The sequence below is a fragment of the Vanessa tameamea genome, chromosome 10 (assembly GCF_037043105.1).
Source record: "Vanessa tameamea isolate UH-Manoa-2023 chromosome 10, ilVanTame1 primary haplotype, whole genome shotgun sequence".
NCBI lineage: Eukaryota > Metazoa > Arthropoda > Insecta > Lepidoptera > Nymphalidae > Vanessa > Vanessa tameamea.
In genome coordinates, this window is record NC_087318.1 from 11679440 (window position 1) to 11706963 (window position 27524).

A 27524-nucleotide genomic window follows, 5' to 3' on the forward strand; every position below is an offset into this window, starting at 1 on the left:
AAGAGCAATAGACAGACAGATTTAATTTTATATTCATAATATAAGTATAGATTATATTATACTTTTATTTCCTAAAAAAAAAAAACAGTTTTCTACAGATTCGTTGTCCGTTTCGTTGATTTTTCATTCGAAATCCAAATTTTAGGATTACTAAATTGAATAAATAACTTTTAATGGTCCTTTTGTTATTTTTTTTATAATTGCTTCTACAATCCTGGCCTTACTTTAGTCTATCAGTTGTCTTAGTGATTTGTTATTAAACAATTAATTATATTTAATTTTGTATTGTTTATTGGTGTACAAATAATTGTATTTTGATTTGATTTCGAATTGTTATTACATCGTAGCTCTATGTGACGGTTGTATTTGTTATAAATATTTCAGTATTCTAAAATTATTTACTTAAAGCAATTCTTATGCCTTTTCTAAACAGCCGGCAATAATTATTGTATATTAAAATTTCAAAACAACATACTATTTAAAAAAAATAGGACGGGAAGAAGAAACATTTTTAAAAAAATATTTGAAATATACATTTTCAGTCACTATTCATTAAAAATTTGACTAAAATCTGTAAAACTCTTTATTGTCACCGGTTAGTAAGTTAGTTAAAAGCACAAAATATTTAACATTTGAAAATATAATAGTTTTATTTCTCTTCCACATCTATAAGTCTTTTCTCCTGATTGCAATATCATATCACATGAATGATCCCTAATAAGCTTCTCTTGATCTATGTGTAAGGCTGTCTGGGTAGGTACCATCCACTCATCTTATGACGTAGACCGCCAAGCAGCAATATAATATAGTATTATTGTGTTCCAGCTTTAAGGGAGAGTGAACCAGTGTAACTACAGACACAAGAAATATGTCATCTAAGTTACTAAGGTTGTAGATGTGTTAGAAAATGAAAGGAAAGTTTTAAATATTCTTATGGTGCCATTATCTGTGGGCAGTGGTGACCACTTGCCATCAGGTGGCCCATTACCTCGTCCCAAAAATTAAAGTTGATTGGTTATTCTAACTATTATTTTGAATTTTATCTTTCACGAGTGACGTTAATATTTTATCAGTTTAATACTGTGTATCAAAAACAAAAAAAGATGAGAGGAGATGTCCAAAATACGTGAATCTTAACCAATGATTTCGAGTACATATCCGATGTACCTATGAATTTTCACGTGCTTAATTTGTCTTTATTATTCAATTCGTGCTCGTGATGAAGATAAATATTATATTTATATCCAGGTTGAATGTGGCGGATTACAATCTACTTGTGTAATCTTTACTTGTATCCACCAACCCACGTTGGAATGGGAATAAGCTCTTAACCTAAACCTTTTCCCTAAAACAGAATTGAAGCCTTAGGCAGTGGGACATTTATCGGCTCTACTTAGCTCTACCAGTACTTATGTAGCAACAGTATTTTTTCTGCTACGTAACGATCGATGATGTAGATACGACTCTATTTCAAAAACATTTTTTTACAGAGGAAGGTTCTCGAATATTTATTAAAAGGGTAAATTTATATAACCAAAAAGAAACATAGAATTACTTTTTACTTAAAATAATTCTAATGATTCATAACGTTAGCCAGTAAAAACCATTATAATTATTTTGGCATTTTATAGTTTTACTAAATTTAATGGCGTCTACAGTAATATCAGATTAAAGTTTGTTCTAATGGAATTCAGATAGAGCACCGTTTCGGCTTGACAGCACAAACAAGTTAATATTTCACATGTTTTATCTGGAGTCAAGTTTCAAGTCTAATGCGACTTATGTGGAATTATGGGAGGTGGCCACTTTGCAACTTAGGGTAACAACAATATCATGTTTAACTTAACTAATAAAGAAACTTTTAACTTACTATTATGGGTAAGTTTTGATAAGATGAACACGTGTGCTGTGCGATGGCGCATATGTTGGTGCCGTACGCATGCGTGCGGCGGTGGTGACGTCACAAATCCGTCGGACACGTCGTGTCCGCCGTCAGTCGTGCCTCAACCGGCCGCGCACCCGCCCGCACACCCGCGCGCCGCCGCGTACGCCACATCGCGTAAACAATAATAAAAACACGCCACAATGTACCCTCGCCACTTATGATAAACCGGCCGCGTGGTAACGACATTTTGGTGTATTTAGTTCGCATTTTGATGTATTAATTTTAATCGTGGATAGTGTTTGTGTAACACCAGTTAATAAACGTGTCTTTTTAGTGCCATTTTTTCTACAACATAGTTTTAGATACGATATCTTGCCAGTACAAAGTTTAATATTCCATTGCCTTCTCGCCTCTAAATAGTTGATAGGAAAGCTTCGTGTAAAGAGTTAGGCGCGCTAGTTAGATTTTAGAAGACATAAGTGTACATATATTTCGAACGATAGTTTTATAATAACATTACAGATGTCTTTGCTTTGTGGAGGTGAGTGTCCTCGTAAAATTTCACCTTGCCGTGAGAACTACGCCAGCAGTAGAACAATTTTCCCGCAATTCATTTATATTATACCTATGATTTCAACGAGTGTCATTAGCCTCTCGAAAGTCAAAATATTAATTAAGCTGTCGCTGAATAATTCGTTATGAACATACATAATAATGCTGCCTAAGCCTTAAATGCCATGTCATATTTTACGTTGACACCATCATTTGTATTCGCTCGACATAAATTCAACAAAATTAAATGATAAGCTTAATATATAACATATTAGAGCAGACAATTGAATGGTTGATCTGAAATATACGATTTTCATTTTACGAAAATCGAAAAAGAATGAAATATAAAAATGTAAATAGTATTTAGTATACAATAAAAGTCGTTTATTTACTGGCGTAAAAAATGTAATAAAAATATATTTTATTTTAGACGACCTTTAAAATGTCACACGTAAGAATTATACTTAGAACGTGTTTGGTATAAAAAGGGCTGTAAAGCTGTAAGTCTTGAAAATTACACTGAAATATTACAAATGCGTGACATTTTAAAATTAATTGAATGTATAGTTTATTTAAAAAAGTTGATAATGATTTTAAATGGAATATATTTTAATATTATTTTCGATTCGTGACTTCGATCCGGAGTAATAAATGATACGAAATTATCTTTTAATTACAGTGTTTTTAATTTAATAGACAATTTTTTTCTTAATAGACAATTGTTATATAATATTTTAGTGGACCATAAAAATACTCGTATAGAAAATTTCGTATAGCTCCGGACGAATTTGTGAATTGTATGATTGACGTTTTATGTCATTGTTGTAAAAACCGATCAAACGCATATTACTTTAAAAGTGTATTGTGTAAGAAGTTCGTCATTTTCATCGACTGTATAGTTATTATTAAATAAAAATTAGGATGAAGTAATTTAATTTCCTTTACGTTCACTCTCTAGTATGAAGCATAAAGTAACACATTGGAAAATAATAGTATACGAAAAAAAAACGTGAAGTGATAAGTGATATCATTTATAAAAGTCCAAATTTTCCAATTTTATTTATTTTCTTAGGTGAAAAAAATCCATAGATTTACATTTTATAAGTAGGAATAGGTTATGGACATATAAATTTAAAAAAAAAATGAGTCTAAGTTGCTCTACAATTAAAGTGGAATATGAATAGAAATTTTGAAATTTTGATACGTATCAATATCGTGAATCTTAACCAATGATTTCGAGTACATATCTACCTATGAATTTTCACGTGCTTAATCAATATCGTATTTTTGATACGTACTTTAAATGTTATAGTTATTATTGTCGGATATCAACTCGGATATTTCAATCGTGTTTTGCGGCGACTTTTAAGTTATTGCAGAGCTAAACAAAATAAAATCTAAGTCTGATAAATAAACGAGTACATATTTTTGTGTGAATATTCGTTCTATGCGACGGATTTAAGGCGACAGAATTCGTTTCCTCTCGAGCTCCTTACTTAACATAAGCCTATGTACTTCTTTTAGTTTTTATTATTTATAAAATGTTTGTTTTTTCAAACTCCTAATTCTTATTTTTAATCATTCACTGGTCTTTAGCTAACCAAAAAATAAATCAATCTTAGTAAAATTTAGTGGTTTATCTTATTAAGATGAGAATTTAACATTTTAACAGTACAAAAACAATATTCATATCCTATAAATTATATCAAACACAGAGTGTTTTTATTTAAAAAATACAAGCATGTATGTAAACGTATAAGGTTTGAAGAACACCTTTTATAGTTTAAACACTCATAATATTTCATTTTTATTTTTCTAATACATTAACTAGAAGTTCAATGTCGTCATATTTGTGATATTTTAGTTAAAATAATCACATTTTAGTATTCGAAATAAGATCTGAAGTATGATATATCTTTTACAAGCTTTGCGTTATAGTTTCATAGTTTAACAAACTATTCAGTTTTCAACATGGATTATATCAACAATATATGAAGATAGACTTTAATACAATAACGTACTCTGGGAATTAAAACGAGCGTGCTCGGTCTGTTTCATACAAAATATAATATTAATTGTCAACGTGTATTAACAAAAAAAACCCGCTTCATTTCCTCAGCCACTTTTTAGGTATCATGTTATTGTTTATAAAATAGTGATTTATATTTGACATTCAAACATAAAGTACTTAAATGAATATCGAGAAAAATATTTTAACTTCCAGCCATTCTTTTTAGTAAAACTAAAGCTATACTTGCTATATAGCAATACATCTTTGTCGTGATTGTCTCGGTATAGATACGCTGGTGTTATTGTAGCTTAAGAAAGGATATCACGTCGCGGCCGCTTCCGCAACGTTCAGTTCTCAGGTGTGTTCAATACCTTATAAACGTAATTATGTTTATAGGAAAAACTGAAAAAATATATAGCGGTGTGTGGAAATTTAATATCGATAAAACATTATACCGTATTATCAAATATTTATCACTTTATTATTGTAAATGATTGCAGGTCACTCTTGCTTAAATTTCCTTAAATAATTTTGACACTAAATTTTGTGCTAGTTTAGAGTTTATTTTGTGAGTGATGGTAGCCCATTAGGAAGCTTTGTTTTTTTGTAGCAAATGGGCAACCCGATGGTAAGTCAACACTGCCCATAGAGATTTGTCATGTCAGCCTTGGACACTAAGTACGCAGATACACTGGCTCACCCAGCCTTCAAACCAGAACACAACATTACTAAATGTTGTTGCTTGGCGTTGTATGACGAGTGGGTGGTTGTACCTAGACTTGCGAAAGTCCCTACCACCAAGTAGCTGTGATGGTAGCTCGTTGCACGTTCTATTATTCTGTATGCTATTTTCACGATTTTTGATATTTGTGTATGATCCTTTAAATTTTCTCAGGTTAGTAAATATTTGAAATCCATTTTATATTACGGTACTTTGTTTTTGATAACGATCCGGCTACGGTTGTTTTGGGAACGTGTAAAAGAGAAGTGAAAATTCTTAGTTTATTTTAAATGTAAAAAATATAAAATTGTTTGTTATTTTCACATAAGTTTAAAGACAGTTTCAACACGGAGATGTATGTAGCCTCACAATTAATTAAGAAAAAAATAAAATTAAATTCAACAATAATGTACACATTATAAAAAAAATTATGAAAAAAATATCATACTTATAATGTACAATTCCCGTGATAACCAGTGGTTACAAGGCGTGAATCCTAACCGATGATTTTGAGTTCAAACCCGGGCAAGCACCTCTGAATTGATGTGCTTAAATTGTATTTATAACTCATTTCGTGTTCGGCGGAGAAGAAAAGCATCATTAGGACACCTAAGGCAGTGGAGCAGCCTGGTGGAGTAAGCTCCAAACCTTTTCCTGAAAGGGGAGAGGAGACCTATGCCCAACAGTGGGACTATAACAGGCCGTTACTTTATTCTACTTCATCTTTATTAGTTGACTTCACAGTTTTCGTAGAAATACAAGACGATTCATATTAAATTATAATTTGTGGTCTTTGAAGAATATAAATAATTTATATCAAAACTCGAAATCAAAATATACTTAATTAAAGTCCTAACAACTTTTAAATTCATCATTTTACAAGGTTATATAACATGTCGCTAACGCTGCTTTCGAATGTAGATTTCCCGATTAGCATAGTTACCCCTTTTTCATTAATTTAACTACAAGCACTAATTACAATATACAATTAATTTTATACATACTACATGGAAATCAACGATCACTAATTCGAAACTCTATTATTGATGTTGTTTATATATTATAAATATCGTTTCAGTTATTGTTACTTTTTTAACGTAACATTTATTTTATTATAATAATGATCGCGTTAAGCAATTTATCCGTATGTACGGAGATTTATCTATCTGTCATACATCATACTTTAATCAATCTAAACGCTCTACGTTATTTCCAGGGTGGGTTTTTTTAACTATCTATTAATATCTCCTATTGGGTTAATTATGACAGTTTCTTCAGAATGTCTTAGTAATTTTAATTTATTATTCATTTAACTATTTTAGCAACTACAATTTTGAACATAAATAACTATATTAAGAAATAAAATTTATTATTTTTACGATAATAAATATTATAGTGATTCATAAAAGAAAATTAAGAGGAATTTATTTGATTCGAAGACAATTTTACATATTAATAAATATAAACATGAAAATTTGATTATATTTGAATAAGGTATGAACTACACAATTTATTTTCTGCTCGTTATAGATTGAAATAATACATATATATTTTATTTATTACTTGAATCTTATCAGAATTCTCCTAACGTAATATTTTAAGGCCAGTCAATCTAGCGAAGCGCAGCGCTGAGTATATTCGTAGCTGCGCGCGCGGACGCTCGGAAATGCGCGTGATTGTGCGAGACTACGCTTTTGCTTATTAGCGTGGCCGCCGCGTGAAGTATTGCGTACGGTCGGGTATACGCGTTCCTACGCGATGCTTTTAGCGCCTCTATCCGCTTTAAGTCTCTTCAGAACCAGAAGTTTAATTATTTAAAATTAAAATATTGTTATGTATTTGTCGCTTCGTTTTATCAGGTGAGAAAGGCCTTGTAATTTTTATGTGAAATTCAATAAAAAACATGCTTTATGCAGTATATTATGCGAGCTATTTGCAGTTTTCATTTTCAATTTAGTTTTACGACCTTTTGCATTAATACTATTGATACTGTCAAAATAAAAATAATTCTTTCAGAGTATTTTGTCTGTGAACTTTACGTCATCTTAGATTTTTATATTTAAATCTCGACCGAATATTTTGTCTGCAATGCAATACTTCAAACACCAAGGTGACCTCATTACTATTAATATTTTCTTTGAAGAAATTAACAAAATAATATATCTTATGTTTAAAGCTCGTGTCATCTGTTCATTAAATTTTACTGAACCTAGTTTATATATCTATAAAACACGACTAGGATAAGCTTTCAGTTCCATCTTTGATCTTTAGTAAAAGAAAAAAATATATTTGCTCATTTTTAGTATTTCTTATATTTTAATTCGACCAGAACTTAAGCGGCACAGTTTTTTTTACAGCAGCATAAAACTTAAATTGCACAAATAACAACAGACAGACAAATATATTACTCATCCTCGACTTTTCGGAAACATTAGGATTTTTTATTAGACAACTGTTGTTTTTATGTTTTATTCATTTTAAATATAATATTTGAATTGTATCTGTGTTCAGAAAAATCTATTTATTATTTTGTCCAGCGTGTCGATGAGTTAATTGACTACGCGGAGCATCGCCAAAGTTTAAAGTGCCTGTAAATTCAACATAAATACAAAAAGCATAATATTACAGTACACAACTTATATTTTATTGTATTTTCATGAATCTTTAAAATGTATCTTTAAAAGTGTTGTATCTATTTTATAAATAAATAAATAACAAACAGTTTCTAACCTGAACCCTCCCAAGAAATGTCAAGAAAATTTATTTCAAATATTTCAAATTAAACTAAATTTTCTAGTTCGTTGACGAAAAAATAAATCGAGCATATTATCTCTAGACTCATATATCATTATGTGGTAAAAATACTCACTCATATAATTTTCAGAAAAATAAAACTGTTAATTTATTTGATTGTGATGGACGACACTCCAAAGATACAGATGTCCGCGTTGCAGTGACGACAGTCTTTTACGAAATCTATGCCAAATTTTTTGTATGCCTCTTTTAGTTGATTTTATTAAAAACGAACTACTAGTCTTGGGAAACATTTTATTTTTCTACATAAATTATATCTATATCTTATATACAATACTTTTGGAAATATATATTTTAACTGATTATTTATCAATAAAGTTACCTGTTATCACCAAATAAAATGATCACGACATATCAGATAGCGTTGTGACGTTGAATCTAATATTGATAGCTATATGTATATATTTTTGAGTTATAGTTTTAATATGACGAAGTAAATTAGGACCGAATATAATCAATGAATCGAATCTCAAACACGACATAGGACATATTAGTCTGTGACAAATATGCCATCCTTTTTTCTCTTCTGGGATCCTTACCCTGGACCTCAAGAGTTGCAGCCATTTAAGCTAGTTACTCGACCAATGAGGCAGTCAAAAGTCGAGTCAAGACTTCATTAAAAATTCTTTGTTAGGTTTTTGACCTACTTATGAAGCGATTTTACAAATGCTTGTTCCATTATTTTTTATGTGAATATGGTTTGAAGGCCGTTCACGATATATTATGATTTAATTGGTGAACTTTGTACGCAAATCTAGGTACCTACCTGGTACCTAGTACCTACTCATTAGATATTCTACAACAGTATTTATTATTGTTGTGTTTTGTTGTGTGTGGACTAAAGGATGGGTGAGCCAGTGTAACTGCAGGCAGAAGACACATAATATATTCCATGTTTAGTAGCAAATTATCGTGATGAAGGGAATTGTTCATATTTCTTACAGCGTTAATGTTAATGGGCGGTGGTGATCACGTACTATCAGGCGCTCCAATTGCCAGGCCGCCTACCTACTTATACAAAAAAAAAACAGTTAATAGTTTGTTTTTATTTGAATATAAATAAATAATCAATAAAACATACCTACTACATAAAAAAATACCTTTATTCCTAGTTATAAAACTTACGTATTCATTTTCTTCACAAACATAAACTAATATATGTCAGTTACGACAAAATTCAAATATGAAACTAAAATGACAACGTACTAAAAAAAAAAAATAGGCGACAAAGCGGTTATGCAGTCTCACAATTGAGTTAAGAAAGACGTGAAATTGCACTAAAACTAGAATATAACTCTTTTGTGAATTTCTTGGCAGAACTACCACTTTTTCCGGGCTATTAGTGCAGTTATCTTGTACGTTAAGGCGAGCCAACATGTTGAATCTAACTTACGCATATTTCATTGTTCACAATTATTGAACAAAACTTCAAATTGATATTAATGTTTTTACAATTGTCAATTTTTTTTAAATTAAAGTTCCATTTTCAAAATTGTTAAAAAAAACTGTAAAATAAATACGCCCGTAAGAATAATAAGGAGTTTATTTCGAGTTTCATTATAAGTTTTTTCAATCTGTTATATTTACAATGATGGTGTCAATAAATAAATTATTGTTGTAGAAATGAAGGTAACGTTCATAAAATTGTTTATATAATAAACTGCGGGAAAGTTGTTTTTTAGGATAGGAATATAAAAGAGAGAATAAAAAATTAAGTCCATGTTACATATATAATATATTTTTGTAATTGGAATATGATATTTCCTATTGGTTAAAATTGTAATTTATAAAAAAATCTTTTTACAGGAATTGCTTTTATTTTATTTGTGATTTAACTTTAAATTCAAACAAATTATGTTATGACAGTGAAGAGTAAAATATTTGATAAAAAGTGCATTTATAGTTGATAAAATGTATAAAATCTTATAGTACAGTACTAAGCATATGAAATAAAATATTTTTTTAGAGATACAAACAATAATTATATGTTAAATTAAACGTCTTTAAATCAAGGTAAGGTGCTTAGTTATTGGCAGTATATTCCTTTTGTATATGCATGTTGACTTGTTGGCTGGGATAGTTGCCAGTTTTTGGATCCTCTGTTGACTCAATAAGTAGTTTGAAGATTTTCCAGTATTAAAATTAGACTTCAGGTCCACGGAAAAAATGTAAATATTGATAATTATTATATAAGCTGGTTCTCACGGTAAGGTATTCTTTATATTATTAGAGAACAAAGACTTAATAAATCTGGATTTAAAGCGACTCCTCTCTGTTTTCCAGAACCGGGCGGCACCCTTATGTCAGAGCCGCTTTTGAGTTTATATAAATCACCCATGTCAGGTATTGTATAATGATTTATAAATTATTCGTTTTAAGTATTAATTTTTTGTACATAAGATGTTTTATATGATATCCATAGTGTGTGTAGTTAAGACCGTTTGTTAATAGCAGATGAGTGATAAAAAAATATTGTCATATAAGGTGCGACTAAAGAATCAAACTCTTGTGTTTTATCTTTACTGTTCTAAGGATAACATTAGTGTTTGTCGAAAGGTGCAAAGAATACGTTGTTAACTCAAGAAACTGTGTCAACTACAATATAACATAAATATTTCGACCCATCTGGCAATGTTGTATTTTTTTCTAAAGTGTCATCTCTGTGGTTGTCTGCAATTATATCTTTATAGAATCCACTTCTTATCAATTATGCAACAGTCAAAATTAATACTTTGAATTGCTGAATTAGTACTTAGTATGAGTATGCGCTTAGTGGTACTTACAAGAGACGTAACATCTTGGATCCATAGTTAGTAGCGTATTAATGAAAATTATTTCTTATAGTATCAATGTACACGTATGTATGTAAATGAATCCAGTATAAAAATAATATATTATGCTGCCTCATGACTTGTTGTTATGCTGCTTCTAATAATTTTTTGACGTATTTAATTTGTAACTATTATTGTTTCCACGACATTTACACGCGTAAATAAATCTTTGAAACTAGTTTTATAAAAAAAATGTTGACTTAACGAAGATATGTTTTCGTATTTCTTCGTTAAGTAGTTTTCGTTGCATTTAAAAACGCCAAAACTGTGCCCAAGAGGGTAACATTGATATCGTGTCAAAAGCGGGATTTAGAAATAATCTCTTGGATTTAGATATATAATTAAAAACATGCATTGAATTGAAGAGGAGCGTGAAATTTTATGGATACATATAATCCTAAGAGTAAATATATCATCAGAAATGGCTCAGATATGTACATGAAAAGAAATGATTTGGCCGTGGATTATATTTGGATAGGTAGAAATTTTTATTGGTGCAAATTATGTAAAATAATATGTATTGGCCAATCGGCATTGAGTAAGCGTGGGTAAGCTGCAAATCTCCTCCAATATGCTTTAGGCCCAGCAGCGAAAAATTAACAGTCTGCTATTAGATTATTTGGAAAGTAATTTTGTTTTTTTCCAACTTACAAGCGATATTAAATGATATATTTTCAAATGATCGAAATTTCGCAAGCCAGTTTTTGGACAGTCGTTCTGTCATGCTTCTTCATCGAAATTCACATCGAATAGTTGTTTCTAGAAACACAGTGAACAACGGTTTTTCAGAAGAGAAAATATTGTCGAAAATGCTGCTTTTTAATTTTCATGTTTGAATGAGTACCAACCAAGACGTACTTCATAGAATCAATCAGTTATTTTTATGAGTAACCTGTGCTATAACAGCTTTCAAAATATAGATTAAAAATAAACAAAGCAATTATTAGCTAGATTGTGAAGTTAGCCGTGTATTAAGACATCTGTTAGGTATAAATGTACAGACAATACTATTTATATATCAGCAATGTGACGCATGTCATTTCTAATATAATTTTATTCTAAGTATGTATACGTATTCGTAACTCATTTCCTTAACGATGCGAGAGGCGACGTTTTTGGTACCCGATTTTATGTTACTTTTTATAGCTCAGGTCGAATGGTTTTTCGGTTCGACGGGTTTAATTCACTCGTCGATTTTTTCGGTATGTGAATTTCGAATTCATTTTTACATATAATTTTTACTGAATTGATTTCATGTTGGTTTAATAAATATAAAAGACAGAAAATGATGAATGAGGAAATTAAGGTTAGATGTTGCGTGGGTTGTAAGATCGTGTTTGGAAGACGACAAAGTATTTCGTCACGCTCTTTACTATATTCTTGATTGGGTACAAGGAGATAATTGTCTTATCATTTGCGAAGCTGTCACCTAAATTAATTCTCAATCCAAGTTCAAGCATTCTAGCTTACAGCAGTTAGAATAACATTTATATTCTCGCGTTATAGCTTTAGTATGTCGCTGCAAAGAATATTTTATATGAAAACGAAGGAAAGTAACAGCCTATTTAAGGTTCTCATCTTAAAGAGAAGGTTTGGAGCTTAGTCCACCTTACTCCATCCACTACACACTGTTATACTCCACGTGGCAGTCTTCTTTTTCTCCTGACATAATCAGGTGTTCTTAGGATGACATTCTATGCTACCGAGCACGACTAATTATAAACACCAATTAAGCCCATACACATTTAGTAGGGCTTGTCAGGATTTGAACCCGTAATATTTGGTTTTTGACCCGTAATCTGCATTTTAATATGACCTTTTTAAATTTCTATATTCATAATACATCTAAGTATTACTTATGTTTATACTCGAAGAATCATTTGACTGTCAATATTATTCTATTAATCATAATTATTATTGATTTAAGGAATAACTTGATAGAATAAACATAGTGTATAAGTAAATTTTATATGAATCAATTGTTATACGTTTTAGAAAATTTGTAATTAGCTTGTTTTTTAAGAATCAAGTTTTTAAAGAAATTCGTCTTTTGTTAGTCAAAAATGAGAAACAAAATTGATTATTTTCATTTCAATCAAATTATTGTAACATGAGTACGAACGAGTACGAGGCGACTTTCAAACGTACTAGTCCTACAGTTATCCGTTAGCTTAGTCAACGTATATCCTGCGTACTACTTTTAGCAAAGTGATTCTTACTTTGAGAATAAATAATAGGTATAAATGGTATTACCCGTGCAAATGGCCAAACATTACGACTTAGAGAAGGGTTTTTGTCTGTCTAGACGGGCAGAGTCTAGCGAATTAATGTTTTGATGAGATTTTTAACGATTACATATTTAACAGCTCGGATAACTTTGGATATCGTAATTATAAAAACAAAAGTAAAGCAGCTCAATGACTCATTCTTTATTTTGTTGTCTGGATTAAGTGTATTCTTAAAAGGTCGAGGATCTAACGTTTAGCTGTTAACGCTACAGATCTCGAAGTCCTAAGTAATATAAAATATCTCAATAGCAGGAAAAATAGTAAGTTTAAAGACGGCCACACAATCTTTCCTGTCCTGTAAAAGTGTCATTTTTATATTTGGAATTAGATTCTTATAATTATATAATCAGTTCAGATATCCGAGCTGTTTTTGTTTTTTGTAACGTCAATCTCAATATATATAAGGTTGTCTACAAGAAATCACTACTACTACTATAAGACTTCGCATCAATCAAATTTTATAAATAATATATGTTAAATCAAGAATAACTTTTTGACGAAAGTCACTACGTCCTTTCTGGAACAGAATATTTGAATCAATCCCAGATATGAACCCGTAATCTGTGCTAAAGGTCCATAAAATCTATCTCTCTCGGCTCTGAAGTTCAGATATCAACAATGATATATTTTCAAAATGTAAAAAAAGTAATGAATTTTTTACTTAAATATTCATCGTCGAATAATCGACGTGTGAATTATCGAATAAAAGCCAGTTGTTTTTAAGTTTATTTCTATCATTAAATTACTACCGACATCGCTTCCTGAAATAATACGCTGTCCAAGCGTTAAATTTTCATTGAAATCGGTTCAGTGAATCTCGTGCTTATTAACGTATTCGACGCTTTATCAAATAAAGATATTCCCAAATGGCTCGACCGTTTAATGGAATGAAATATTTATTAAAAAAAAATGTCTGTGGTAGTTCTGGACTTGTTTAAATTCGGAGTTTTATCAGATTAATTAAAACATACATTTATTATTCATAAAATAATTTTAATGCATGTATCGGAGAGAGTATGCATTTTCAATGTTTTACGTTATGAGGGATCGCCTGTACTTCTTATTAGTATAAATAAGTAACGATTCGATGTCTATTTACTACCCTTAATCAACGCGCTTAAATTATTTTGTGCTGATAATGCAAATTACATAGTATCAGTTTAATTACATAGGTATCGTGGTTTAATTTTATCCAATTATTTTTTTAACAAATGTTAACCTTTGACGAATATATACAAAGATATATCTATTTTTTACCATTGTTTTTTTCCTCCAGCTTAAGTTTGCCTGGAATAGATCTCTATTTTAGCGATAAGGCCGACTCTTGTGCATCTTTCTTGTATGAGACCTGTGTATGCGTCTATTGGTGTATCGTAAAAAGTATTTTGATTTGATTTGAATACATACTCGTACATCTATAACATTGTTGCTGTCGAATGAGTTATTTTTCATTATTTTATAATTAATACTAAAAAATGTAAGACGGTTATTCGATGTGCATGATATTTAAAATTTGCTTGTCCATTTAAAATTTTACAGTTTTATCTCATAAATTACACACACAATGTACCTTATTAAAAAGAGGTAATTAATTTTAGACAAATTAATTATCCGCGCACACGCATTCAGATTTTAATTAAGTATAACATTATTATCTCCATTTAATTTACTCCTGGATTATTTTTAATTATAATATTTTATTCAATGAATTATTAAATAATATCTCGAAGTCAGAGATATCGTATTATGAAGTTAAATTACAAATACATTTATATATTTGTATTCCATGCAATTTTTTTCCTTTTGGCCACGATAGCAATTCTCAACGGAGACTAGTCGAAGAGATATTATTATTTCTTCACTTTCTAACTCTAATAGTGCTGGAGTTAAGACTAAGGACTAACGGTTGTACGTGCTCTCTAAAGTACGGGAATGTAAACATACGACATTTCAAATTTCAGCCTACTAGTGTATTCCTTGAAAATATAACACTTTTTTTTTTTGTTGGATCAATCCAGTTGTCCAGTATCTCGATATTCGCTTTAAAAGATAGTCACGTAACTAAAGCGGTTGTTTATTGTCTTCATATAAGGTTAAGAACAATAGTTTATTCATATTCATAATGATAATGTGGGACTTTCATTTTACAAATATATATAGATACCTTCGTAAGATTAAAATGAAGGATTCCTTTCGAATTTAAATTGAATATAAAAGGAGTCTCCTTAATTTAAAAAAATGCTGAAAGTTAAATAAAAAGATGTCCCCAATATAAGTCTTTGGAAATCGGAAATCGTTCTAGAATTTTCGGGCCATTCATATTTTGTAAAGCTCAAACATTAAACACATGTAAGAGCCTAGCTTATTAAATGGAATTTATTTTTGCTCGATATTTCTCTTTCAGTTCGGACTGGATATAGTCCAATGAGCGCTAAATGCTTTCACCCATAATATTTAAATATCGAGGTAATTCCGGTCAATCATTGCGGTAAATCGTCGGCCACGCGGTTGACTCTATTCATAATTATTCCGATTTTGACGACAGGACGATTTAATATTGTGTGGTATTAATGTGCAAATAAAGATATAAAATAAGTTAATTGATCAGGAGTTTGATTTTATAGACGAGAAAGACGAAGAAGAAGAAGAAGAAGAGAGAGACGACGAATATTCTATAATATTCTACCGTGGTGATAATATAACTATACACTAGTGAAGAATAAACGCGTGACCTTTTAAGTCACGTATTGCTAACAATTTAGATTCGACTTAACTGTTGATTTTTTTATAGTAAGATACAAACCTACGCATATGAGGAACGAGAATATTATGTAATAAGTAATGAGAACTGAACTTTGATAATAAAACGTGGTATTTTATAAACACGTACATAAGCACACTCACACAGACGAGATACAGAACGGTAACACATTTTTGTGCCCTTTTTATTGCGAAATGGTCTTGAGAAAATTAAGCCGAAGGCACCTCATGGTGAGTAAATAAATACTAGCAATAAAAAGCCATGTTAATTCTTTATACTGCTAATTCACTACCAACTATGAGAAATAAAAAGGTTATGATTGTAATTTTACTGACTCACTTAACTAGCAAACCGTAACAAGACGTATTAAGTACTACTATTTGGCTGTAAAATAATGTTGTTTGTGATATTGTATTGTTTACTGACTGTTGCATCGGTATGGGGATAGATATAAGGCCACAGATACTGAGATTCTGAGTTGAAAGTGTGTACAATCGTGTGCCTCGGAGAGCACGTAAATCCGTTGGTCCTGCACCTGAGCTCTCTCCGTTCGTTTCAGATTTGTCATCCCAGTGAATTATTAGTGTCAGGAAATAGAAAGTTATATTTACTTATGTTTGCGCAAACTCTTTTGCACGATACGGTCACCGTGACCAAAATCGATTAAAATGACTTCATCATTGTTTACTGGCAATACTAAATAATTTTTGAATGTGGGTAGAGAACATGCTAGTTGTGACGATGTAAAGAGATGTTGATCTCTCTTATTCGTAATATAATTTACGAAAATAATGTATGATAATTTGGTTTTAAATACCAAGTTAAAAAGCGTGGTACATAAATATTAGTGATCGTAGTGTAACTTATATAGTATTTTTAAAAACATCTAATACTTGAATCTTCTGTAGAATATTTATTTATTTATTCGTCCTCAACAGGGTTACGGTTCGAAAAAATATACAATGAAACGACATTGATACTGCTTATTTAGAATGTTTTGGTTATTATTATAGTATTATGTGCTACGGCATATTACTACGCCGTAGACACCTACGGGGTAAAATACGTTAATCTTAATAAAATTAGATTAATCGAGTTATCCTAAGTGGGCTGCCAAGTATTATATTAATTAACTACGTAGATCTAAAAAGAATATTGTTATTTGAAAACCGGGTAAAACTGATTTTAAATAAATACGTTTAATTTGTTTTAGAACTTATCTCGTGTTCGATGAAGGAAAATCTCGCAAGGAAACTCGTGTCAGATGGGATTCCGCCAGATGTGGGCACTAATTTGCACTTTTTTATTAATGATAGATTTAAAATTATAAATAAATGCGTCTTGTTTCATAAATGATAATATTGAAATTCAAATATCAAATATATTCATCTTAACTCAATCGTTATTTTATAATTTATTTACTATGATGCATTAACTCTTAGGCAATGATGTTCCCGTCCAATATATTTTATTTCACGTAGCTTGAATGTCTTGATATTTCGTATTATCAGAATTAACTAAAACATCAAACGATAGATAAGAAAAGATGGTAAGAAGTTTAATTTAACAATATCCTGGCTGTTTTTCGAAAATCTCTAATTTCAAGGTCACCATTGCGTCCCTTTGAGTCAGAATTTACACGTTACTAAGATTTATTTAACTGACACTATATAAATATTTAAATCGTTGCGTCATGGTAGGGCTTCGAGTGAGCTCGTCTGGGTACCACGCTCTCATCATATATTTATGAACAGAACATAGCGTGATGCATTGGCGATGTTTGTTAGTAATTCTTTAATTACCGATATTTCTGAACTCTGTCAGACTTGTCATCCCATTGAATTATTAAAATTGAAAAATAGAGAGAGCCATGTTTGCGCAAATATTCTCGCACAATAACTCCTGTGTAGTGAGCAAGTCTCTGGTGAAAGTGACTGCGGCGACTGAAATCGGTTACGAGTAGAAATGAATCCCTATTTTAATAATATGTATATAATACAATCTATATGACCCTCAGTAATATTTTGTCACATTCAAAATTTTAAACAATTTTAAAACTTTTAGTATTTTAACATAATTCTCATTTTAATTAAAAGTATGACTTTATTATTATTCATTAAAAAGTTTATATATATTCTTCTCCTAATGACTTCTGAATTAAGATACTCGCGAGGATAGAATACGTGTACTTTAACTAAACTTACAAGGTCATGAGTTCAAACCCGAGTGAGAATTAATTAGTATTTTTAATAAGAATAATTTTCACACCAACATTGTGTATTTAAAGTAAAGCTGCATTAGCCCAGTGATAAGAAGTTAGAGAGAGTTAGAGTGCTGAAGATTGCGGGTTCAAACCCAGACAAGCATGATTTTATATTTATGTACTTAATTTGTGTATTTATTAGGAAGGAAATTTTTGTAAAACATTTATGTGGTAACAGGTATGAGGAAGGTCCTAGCACTGCAGTAGGTCTATTTCCGGTATAGTTGGGGGGATGGGCTAATAGAACACCTGATGGCAAGTGGTCACTACCACCCTTTACATCACATCAATTCGTCCCCAACCTTGGGAACTAAGATGTTATTTCCCTTGTGCCTATAATTACACTTGCTTATTCGCCTTTCAAACCAGAATACAAACTTAGTGATGGCACCTACCCAGACCAGTTTGCCCAAAGCTATACGACCAAGTAAAATGTATATATAATAATAAGTAGATAAGTATTATAAGCTACTATTTTTTTTTAATTATTGCGTAGCGAAGCTCACGCTTAAAGTATTCAGCCGTATGCGGCTAAGCTGTTCTGTATGTATTTGTATTTTTTTAAATGCAGATTAAAATAGCAATTGGGTAAAAGCCAAAAACATAAAAAAAAAACTTAAAGACATTACTTTTTATTTCCGACATTAATTTCCCAAGATAACTGTGAGTAAACAGGTCCTCGGCGTTCGTATGTTATAGAACAAACATACTCTTCAAACATACCGTCTCAGAACGATTTTACTCCAAAACTACCAAATATTCTAAGATCTTGAATAAATATTATTTCCATCTCATCATTCTAATGCGTTTTCTTATGGAAATGTACGGAATAAAAGATTCGAAATGACATCAGTGAGGGGGGGGTGGATGAGAAATGTTACCAGTTTCAGTGCTAGCGAATCGAATGCGTAATATTTACATTAATGGAAATAACACAAGAAAAAATTATTGTAATTAAAAAAAAAAAATGGGACAAATGAAAAGCATATGACATTGAAATGACGAGATTTCATTGGTGGAGAGCTTGAATAATGATTTTCGAAAAAAATACATATAAGTTGTAATCGGAAATTTGGAAGTAGAATTATAGTCAATATAAGTAGTGAGGTGGAACAGTGTTGTATTATAAAAAACTAGCGACCCGCCCCGGCTTCGCACGGGTGCAATGCTGATACTAAATATACTACAGTATCTCTTTATATGTATATAACGTGCACAGTTTTTCAATCATTAGATAATAAAAACCCTGCGTTTCAAATCTGTAATATCATCAAAAATATTCATTTAAATTACACGCTATAAAGGACTATATTGATCTATATTAAATGTACAATGTATTTAAGGTACTTGATTGAATAAGGATTGATGCTGCATTGTTTAAAATTGCTTCGATAATAAGCCATTATTTCTCGTAAAAAGTAAAGCATAAAAAATGGTTATTGTGGGTTATCCCTAAGATATAAGACATATAACATTGCCGACTTTTTTAAAGACCGTTTTAAGGTGTACAATACTGTAATAAATTATTTTCATCTATCTCGTAGGGTTCAGACAGCGTTTGCAATGTGAGCGCAAAAAAAATGTGTTTATTTACGACATCTCTTTAGATACCTCTAAAATGATCAGTGTTTCTATACTATATTGTGCATTTTTAATACATATAAACCTTCCTCATGAATCAATCTATCTATTAAAAAAAAACCGCATCAAAATCTGTTGTGTAATTTTAAAGATCTAAGCATACACAGGGACAGACAGCGGTAAACGACTTTGTTTTATACTACGTAACGATGAAGATATATTAATCAACTTTTAGTAGCGCAGAACATGGCTAAGTTATTAGCAAATCGTATGGAGTGGGGTTTGTTTTTATTTATTCCTTCTTTGATTGGAATATTCTATAATATTCTACCGTGGTGATAATATAGCTATACACTAGTGAAGAATAAACGCGTGACCTTTTAAGTCACGTATTGCTAACAATTTAGATTCGACTTAACTGATGGTTTTTTATAGTAAGATACAAACCTACGCGTATGAGAAACGAGAATATTATGTAATAAGTAATGAGAACTGAACTTTGATAATAAAACGTGTTATTTTATAAACACGTATAAGCACACTAACTCACGCTTGGTTATTTTCTATTATATTAACATTTTTTTTTTACATTAATAACCTGTAAATTTCCTATTGCTGGGCTAAGGCCTCCTCCCCCTTTTGAGGAGAAGGTTTGGAGCATATTCCACCACGCTGCTCCAATGCAGGTGGAATACACATTTGGCAGAATTTCGTAGAAATTATACACATGCAGGTTTCCTCACTATGTTTTCCTTCACCGCCGAGCACGAGTTGAATTATAAACACAAATTAAGCACATGAAAATTCAGTGGTGCTTGCCTGGGTTTGAATCCGAAATCATCGGTTAAGGTGTACGCGTTCTAACCACTGGGCCATCTCGTCCCATTGCTATTAAATATGAATTTTTTTTTTTAAATTTAGAATTGGATTTAATGTAGCGTAATGCTGATGGTACTTTTTATCGATATAATTGTTTATGATATTTTAATATTTGGTGGACATATATATTATAAAAGATTATAATATGTATATATGATATTCGATTGAAATTATAGTTATCATGTTCCTTGGACCTTCAGATATTTATCAGTCGTATCACATCAGACAATTCACACAAAAAGACAATGAGATGCGTCTGTCAACGTATCTATAGATTATCTATCCTTTGTCGGGTTGTGTTTAGTTTTGATTTGTTCATTTTCCATCCCTCAGTTACCATTATACATGGATAGAAATCATTAATCCAAAGCTACCTTTGAGAAACATCCGAGGGGATTAAGAAAAATTTCAATTATACTTCATTTCGTCCCCGGCCCCGTGCGGAGGGTCGGTAAGGCACAACGTTAGGATTTTATTCCCATCGGAATTAAAAACTCAAATGGAATTCTATTCTATAATTTTCCCTGATTTGTAGATAGACGGCTCTCTGCCGTTTTATTACTTTAGTTGTGATGGCTTTCGGAATGTAGTTACTTTTTGTGATAAAAATCGTTCGACTGATAAAACGCGAATTAGAGCCAAGAAAGCGATCGAGGATTGTACGTATATCGATTCGGCTATCTCGATTCACGTCAGCGTAATCGATTTTATGCCATTGAAGTTAATTAAGCTAAGGTTGGAACTTTGCTTGGCTCATTCGGCTGCTATTCTTATCTTAATCGATGTTTAACTTCTGCACGATTTTCAATGTGTTGTTTAAATACACTTGGAAATTTTAAGCGTTTTCTTAAAGTAGTTTAAGTAAAGTTTGTAGGGGGTTGAGTAATAGCATATTAATGTCTGAACAGGGATCAACTTGTATAGTTTAATCACTTGCCACGCGTACGCGATTACTTATTGATGGGTGAACTAGGCGCTCGTTTTGATATTCACACGCACATAAATGTAGCATTTAGTTTACATTAAATCTATATATTCTAATAGATATCAGTCGAAGCTTCGCACCAGAGAGACTTGCGAGTTTTTTTTTATAATGAATAATATAGATATTAAGATTTTTATTTATATTACTAACTGTAGATTTCAGAAGTCCATCGAATCTGAAAAATGAAGGAATTTACATTCCAACTCCCATTCTCATCCCACCTCCTTGGAAGGAAGAATTTTTAGAAAGCGTTGTAATGTCTGCTTTAACTCATCAAAACAAGCCAGCGTATAATATCGACATCAAAAATGAACTTCTATATAAGATTTCATCTCCGATTTCACCCTCTTAAAATATGAATTTTCAAAAATAGTATACGTACTTCCATATTTCAACAATTGAAAAAAGGCGAACTTCTACACAATCTGAGTCCAAATGTTACCCTCTTATATGATGTATTTTCAAAAAGACTGTAACCAATGTCATATACTTATAAAAATAAGACTTGCCAAAAAGAAGAAAAGAAGGCACTGATTTCAATACCTCTAAGTGACAAAAGGACAAATATCTATGAAATCTTTCATCCTAATTTTCACCCTCTTAGGTGATGAACTTTCGAAACATGTTTAATCGTCTTTGAGTTATATATATGGATCCAAATATTGATTTAATTGTTACTTCATACTTCTATGGCATAAATAATGAACTTCAGCTACCTTGTATATCCAGCGCTACCTACATAAAGACCTATTTTATATTATATTGTTTTTATATAATTTTAATCAATTGGGTCCATTGAGTTGTTAGCGCGTATCTACAAATGAATATAAAATATCCTGAACGACTGATTATTATCAACGCTAAGCTGAAACTTAAGACATAGAGTTAAAATTTAGAAGATAAATTATTTTCGCAATGTAGAGTCGTGCGAGGAAGTTATTTTTTTTGAACGATGTTCTTTTACTCCACTTAAAGTATAGTAAGCTGGCAGAAATCGTCATGTGAGGGTAAAGCATTACGGCCCCTCCAAACGACTCTATCTCTTTCACTCTGTCTCTATATTATATGTAAGTTTAATATAACATTATTTAAACTTATCGTTTGCTACTGTTTTAATTCACATGAGATTTTTAATAACAATTTATTGCTCGTCATTTTTATATTCTTAAAGGTTATTAATTTATATCACTGTGCTTTGTGTTTGTTATTGAATAAATAATCCACGACACATCTCTTTTAATATTAATAGACACGGTATGCCATCTCGACCTTCAGATTTATCTAATCAAGCATTTTAGCGCGGCGACACAAAATATATTGAATAGGTACGTTTCTGCGTGTAATCGATTGTGTGGCGCTGAAATTGCATTAACATATATTTTTTACTTCCACCAACGACCGCGGTGGGTCGTGCTATAATAAATAACACATTTTTTCATTTATTCGTGAATGCGTGTATTTTCAACGGAGGTACATCAAGCGCGGACCATGTTATTACTCTGGTCGTTGGCGGATGGAGTGCACTATCTTATTTATTTTCCTACTGAGAGCAATTCGCGGCGTGTGTATTGATCTGTCACCGCACATTTGTATGGAGGATTTATTATGATTCAAGTTGAATTGATGGCTTTGGTAATGCTATAGTATTCGTATCGTATTTTATTGTTATGAAAAGATTCATTTGTTTATTCACCAATATATTATTCATGCTATTACTTATTTTACAGTTTTTTTTTTTTTTTTTAATTATAGATTACAGATAAATATTAAACTCATCACTGAGTGTGCCAGTTTAACATACCTAAGAGATATATGACATTAGTTCTTCAAGGTTAGCGGCGTATTGAAGGAATGGTTAATATTTCCAACAGCATCAAATGCTTATTGACGGTATTATTTACGATCTGGTGGCCCATTTGCGAGTCCGCCTAACTATTTTATAAAAAAAATATCAGCCGTATATCGATTCGCAAAGTTAAGAGAAGATTTTTTTATGTTTAACACGTCCTGTGCTACCATTAACACTTCGGGTTTCAACAACCTATATGGTGAGATAACTCATCAACGAAAGCATTCTCTGAAAGGGTTAGCCTCAGGCAGGCAGGCTGTAAAAGTCTGGCAAATCGTTTTCCTTACAATGTTATAAAGCGTCGACCCCAAATAAATGGGACGTGGAAAAGCGAATGATGATTTTTTTATATTTATTCAAAATTGGAACGCATATGTATATATATAAATAATACCTAGACTCCTTAAGGTTTATGAAATATAAATAATATTCTAAATACAAATTTAAAATTATAAATTTTATAATAATAACATGAGACAAAGAAAATAAACTTCAACGTTCGAGAGAAAAGTACTGACGAAGCGTAAGTTTAGCGCGAGTCTGATTAAACTTTTTTATTTTCTTTGATAAAGTGCAAAACACTTAGCTCCTTGTGACAAATATATTTCACATTATTTTATTCATTAAAATAAATTATTTTATAACATAACATAACATAACATAAACAGCCTGTAAATTTCCCACTGCTGGGCTAAGGCCTCCTCTCCCTTTGAGGAGAAGGTATGGAGCATATTCCACCACGCTGCTCCAATGCGGGTTGGTGGAATACACATGTGGCAGAATTTCGTTGAAATTAGACACATGCAGGTTTCCTCACGATGTTTTCCTTCACCGCCGAGCACGAGATGAATTATAAACACAAATTAAGCACATGAAAGTTCAGTGGTGCCTGCCTGGGTTTGAACCCGAAATCATCGGTTAAGATGCACGCGTTCTAACCACTGGGCCATCTCGGCTCTTAATTATTTTATATTTAAATTATTTTATAAATAATATCAAAGTATTCTTAGAAGTTGTCAACCTCTATTTTAAAATTTTAATATTTAATTAAAATTCAGTTCACTCGTTCACGCGTGATTAAGTAAGAAGCATTGAAAATATTCAAATTATTCGTAATAGAATATTTTAAATGTAAGTAATGTAAATGTTTTACTAATGGGCTGAAGGTTTAGGGCTTATTCCACTTTGTTGCTAATTACGTAATGTTTTTTCGGTTGGATAGACACCCATCAGTTTCATTTAACAGAGCGCGTATTATTCTTTACCATTTAAATGAATTAAACAGAATAAAATTAAGCGATGCATCTTGCCGTGTGGGCTTGAACCCATTAAGTTGATATAACCCATATGTATATATATATATGTATGTGGTCACCACTGCCGATAGATATTGGTACTATAGGAAATATAAACTTTTACTTATGCGCCATCAAACCTTGAGAACAAAGATACTACGTGCCATGTGCCTTTAGCCACATGAAATCACTCTCTCTTTAAACCGGAGCACAAGAGAACTAAGTATTAGTTTAGCGGTAGACTATTTGATGTATAGTGGTACCTACATAGGCATATATATATACATTTGATAAATCGTTCCAGCGACATGCAAATAATAAGTATACTGCTCAATGCATTTAAATTGTATTAACTTCGCTTAAAACGATTCAGAGCTGGCAAGAAACCAACAAAATTAAAAAAGAACCGAATTGACAATGTGAACTTACATTTTTAAAGTTAGGTAAATATTGGCTTCATTCCGATACGCTTACAGAGGCCTTTGTGATTAATTACACGGTCTCTTTTACAATAATCGCTTTCCTTCGTAAGTTGTTCCAACAAATATGCAATTTTAATATAAATTGGTCTCGAGCCTTTAAAAATTTCGCCTTCACAGCTATTACCGCTGGTATAACGGTTTTTAAGTGAAAAATTCGCGTAAAGCGTTTTTTACAGCTAAATATTTACAGAAGATTAATTTTCGATTCTAATTATAGAATTAAATACAATACAATTTACGATCTTAAAAGCTGTGATTTGTCTTTTTAACTTGAAGGTTTAATATATTCTTGTATGTAAATTGTTTTTTTCATGTACTACAGCTGATTTCCAATTTTGATTACATATAAAAATATATTTCATATATAATTTAAACCTTAAGGCATATTACGTAATTCCAATATTATGTTCTATGTTAGTATAATTAACACTCCAGTAAGACATTGAACGATACATTACAAAATGTTTCTTGTATAGAAGTTCATAAAAAATATTTAGATTTTCAAACGAAATATTATATCATAAAAAAAATCCAGTCTCCAAAAAGTAATATTTCACCTCCTAGTTATAAAATATTGAACTATTTTTAACTATTTAATAATTATAAGCCCATAAAGTCTATAAATAGTATTAAATTACCACGTAATTGGTACCACCTCTTTTCGCTCTAAATAGCACTTATAGATTGAAGCACCATTGGTGCATACTTCTCATATGTATTCTATAATAGCTCTTATTGTTAAGACGTTAAGAATCACGTCTCGATCAATTGTGCTAATGGTCCACGTGAATAGAGTTCTTATGAATTAAAGTATAAGGTATATAATGCAATGGTGGTAGTTAAAAGCGGTTCGAATGGAGCTCGTAAGGCACAATTAGGAATGAGGATGGTACTTGATCCTTGGGACATTGAGGTTTCCATCGAAACTGCGAGGTTTGAATTAATTAGAGAAAATTGTGAATGTCCTCGTCTACTTAATGATCAGGTCAGCCTTAGGTGTAATATATCTCTTTGAACCTTTAATAAAGGGTTTCGTTTTAACAATAATTACAAATATATTTGTACAGTATATCATTTATCTGATTTATTTATCCGTAGATTGTAACGGACGGAAGACATACACGAAATAAATTGTTAAAATGTTATTGGTAGATCCTAAAATTAGCATTTTTAAGCAGACAAACTGTATATCTATTTTTTTTTTATTTCTTTCAATGACCGTCAATTTCAAGATTTACTGTGAGCCGTCCCGAAATAGACATTTTTTGTATTTTCTTTTATAAATAAACTTTATACGAAAAGTGATAAAAAACTTCTTCAATAATCATATTATAATGAAAACAAACTTTGTAAACATTTATCAAATATAATTTTTAATTAAAGTTAAATATTGAGAATTTTATAACAATTAATTTAACGTTGCAATATTCTTTCGCTGAACTATTTAGCGAAAACACAGATGTATTATTAAGCTCATGAAAGATTCAACAAACGTATCAGATCAAACAGGCTCTGCCCTAAGCAATCGGTACGAAATCACAACTGAAATGAAAACGGTAAGTTATCGTCGTTAGGAATTCTAGTCACATTGTTTAAATTTGAAACTAGAGATACTATTACACCGATACACTTTGCCGTTTCACGCTCGATATGACCTTATTTGTAAACTTTTTATACATTTTTTAAGCTATGTAACTGAGAACATTTAAATAAATTTCACCGTTTATTGTCATTTAGGTTATAAATTGTTTAAATACTCTGATTTTATTTGTTAAAAGAATCTTGTGTGTGAATTATGTTTGAGACTTTCGATATATACGAGTTACGTTTAAATACTAAACTCTGTCTTTTATTGGACCAAATGCTGGAATAAAACTCTTGCAAATTTGATTAGACGCAGTTTTTCAAGCATACGCTTTTATAGTTAAGTTCTTTATTAAGACTCTAGGGTTTTCTATAATGCCACAATTCGTTTGTGCAATTCGCTATGTGGTCTTCCTGTGTTTAATTTAACACGTCATGAGTTTTTTTTATCAGAGCCATAACAACAATTTCACTGTAAACATTCTTATATTCACCACAACGTATTATGAGCTGTTTTTTTCACTCAATGAACATTTTAGTTATTTAACAAATTAAGCATAAAAACTCAGTGACATTAGCACGTGATGCTCAATTAAAATCCGAGTATCCTTATTGATCAATCTCAGATTTTATCGTATATAAAAATAGATTAAATCGTTTTTTATCGGATTGAGTTCATATAAGCTCCTTTAGACTTGAACTGTGCGAATGTACTTATGCGACTAAAATAATACCAGGGAAAT

The 27524-nt window shown here is 31.0% G+C and overlaps 1 protein-coding gene across 3 annotated transcripts in view; it reads left to right on the plus strand.

Annotated features, from left to right (window-relative positions):
* The first annotated feature begins 2010 nt into the window (after positions 1-2010).
* Bru3 (bruno 3) overlaps positions 2011-27524 on the plus strand; it is a 651773-nt gene continuing 626259 nt past the window's right edge. For 2 of the 3 annotated variants that reach the window (XM_026627538.2, XM_026627695.2), the window contains exons 1-2: positions 2011-2426; positions 10246-10326. In XM_026627538.2, the coding sequence (XP_026483323.1) occupies positions 2408-2426; positions 10246-10326 (100 nt within the window). In that variant the 5' untranslated portion in view covers positions 2011-2407. The remainder of the gene's footprint in view (positions 2427-10245; positions 10327-27524) is intronic. The other variant, XM_026627772.2, reaches the window with a different exon arrangement.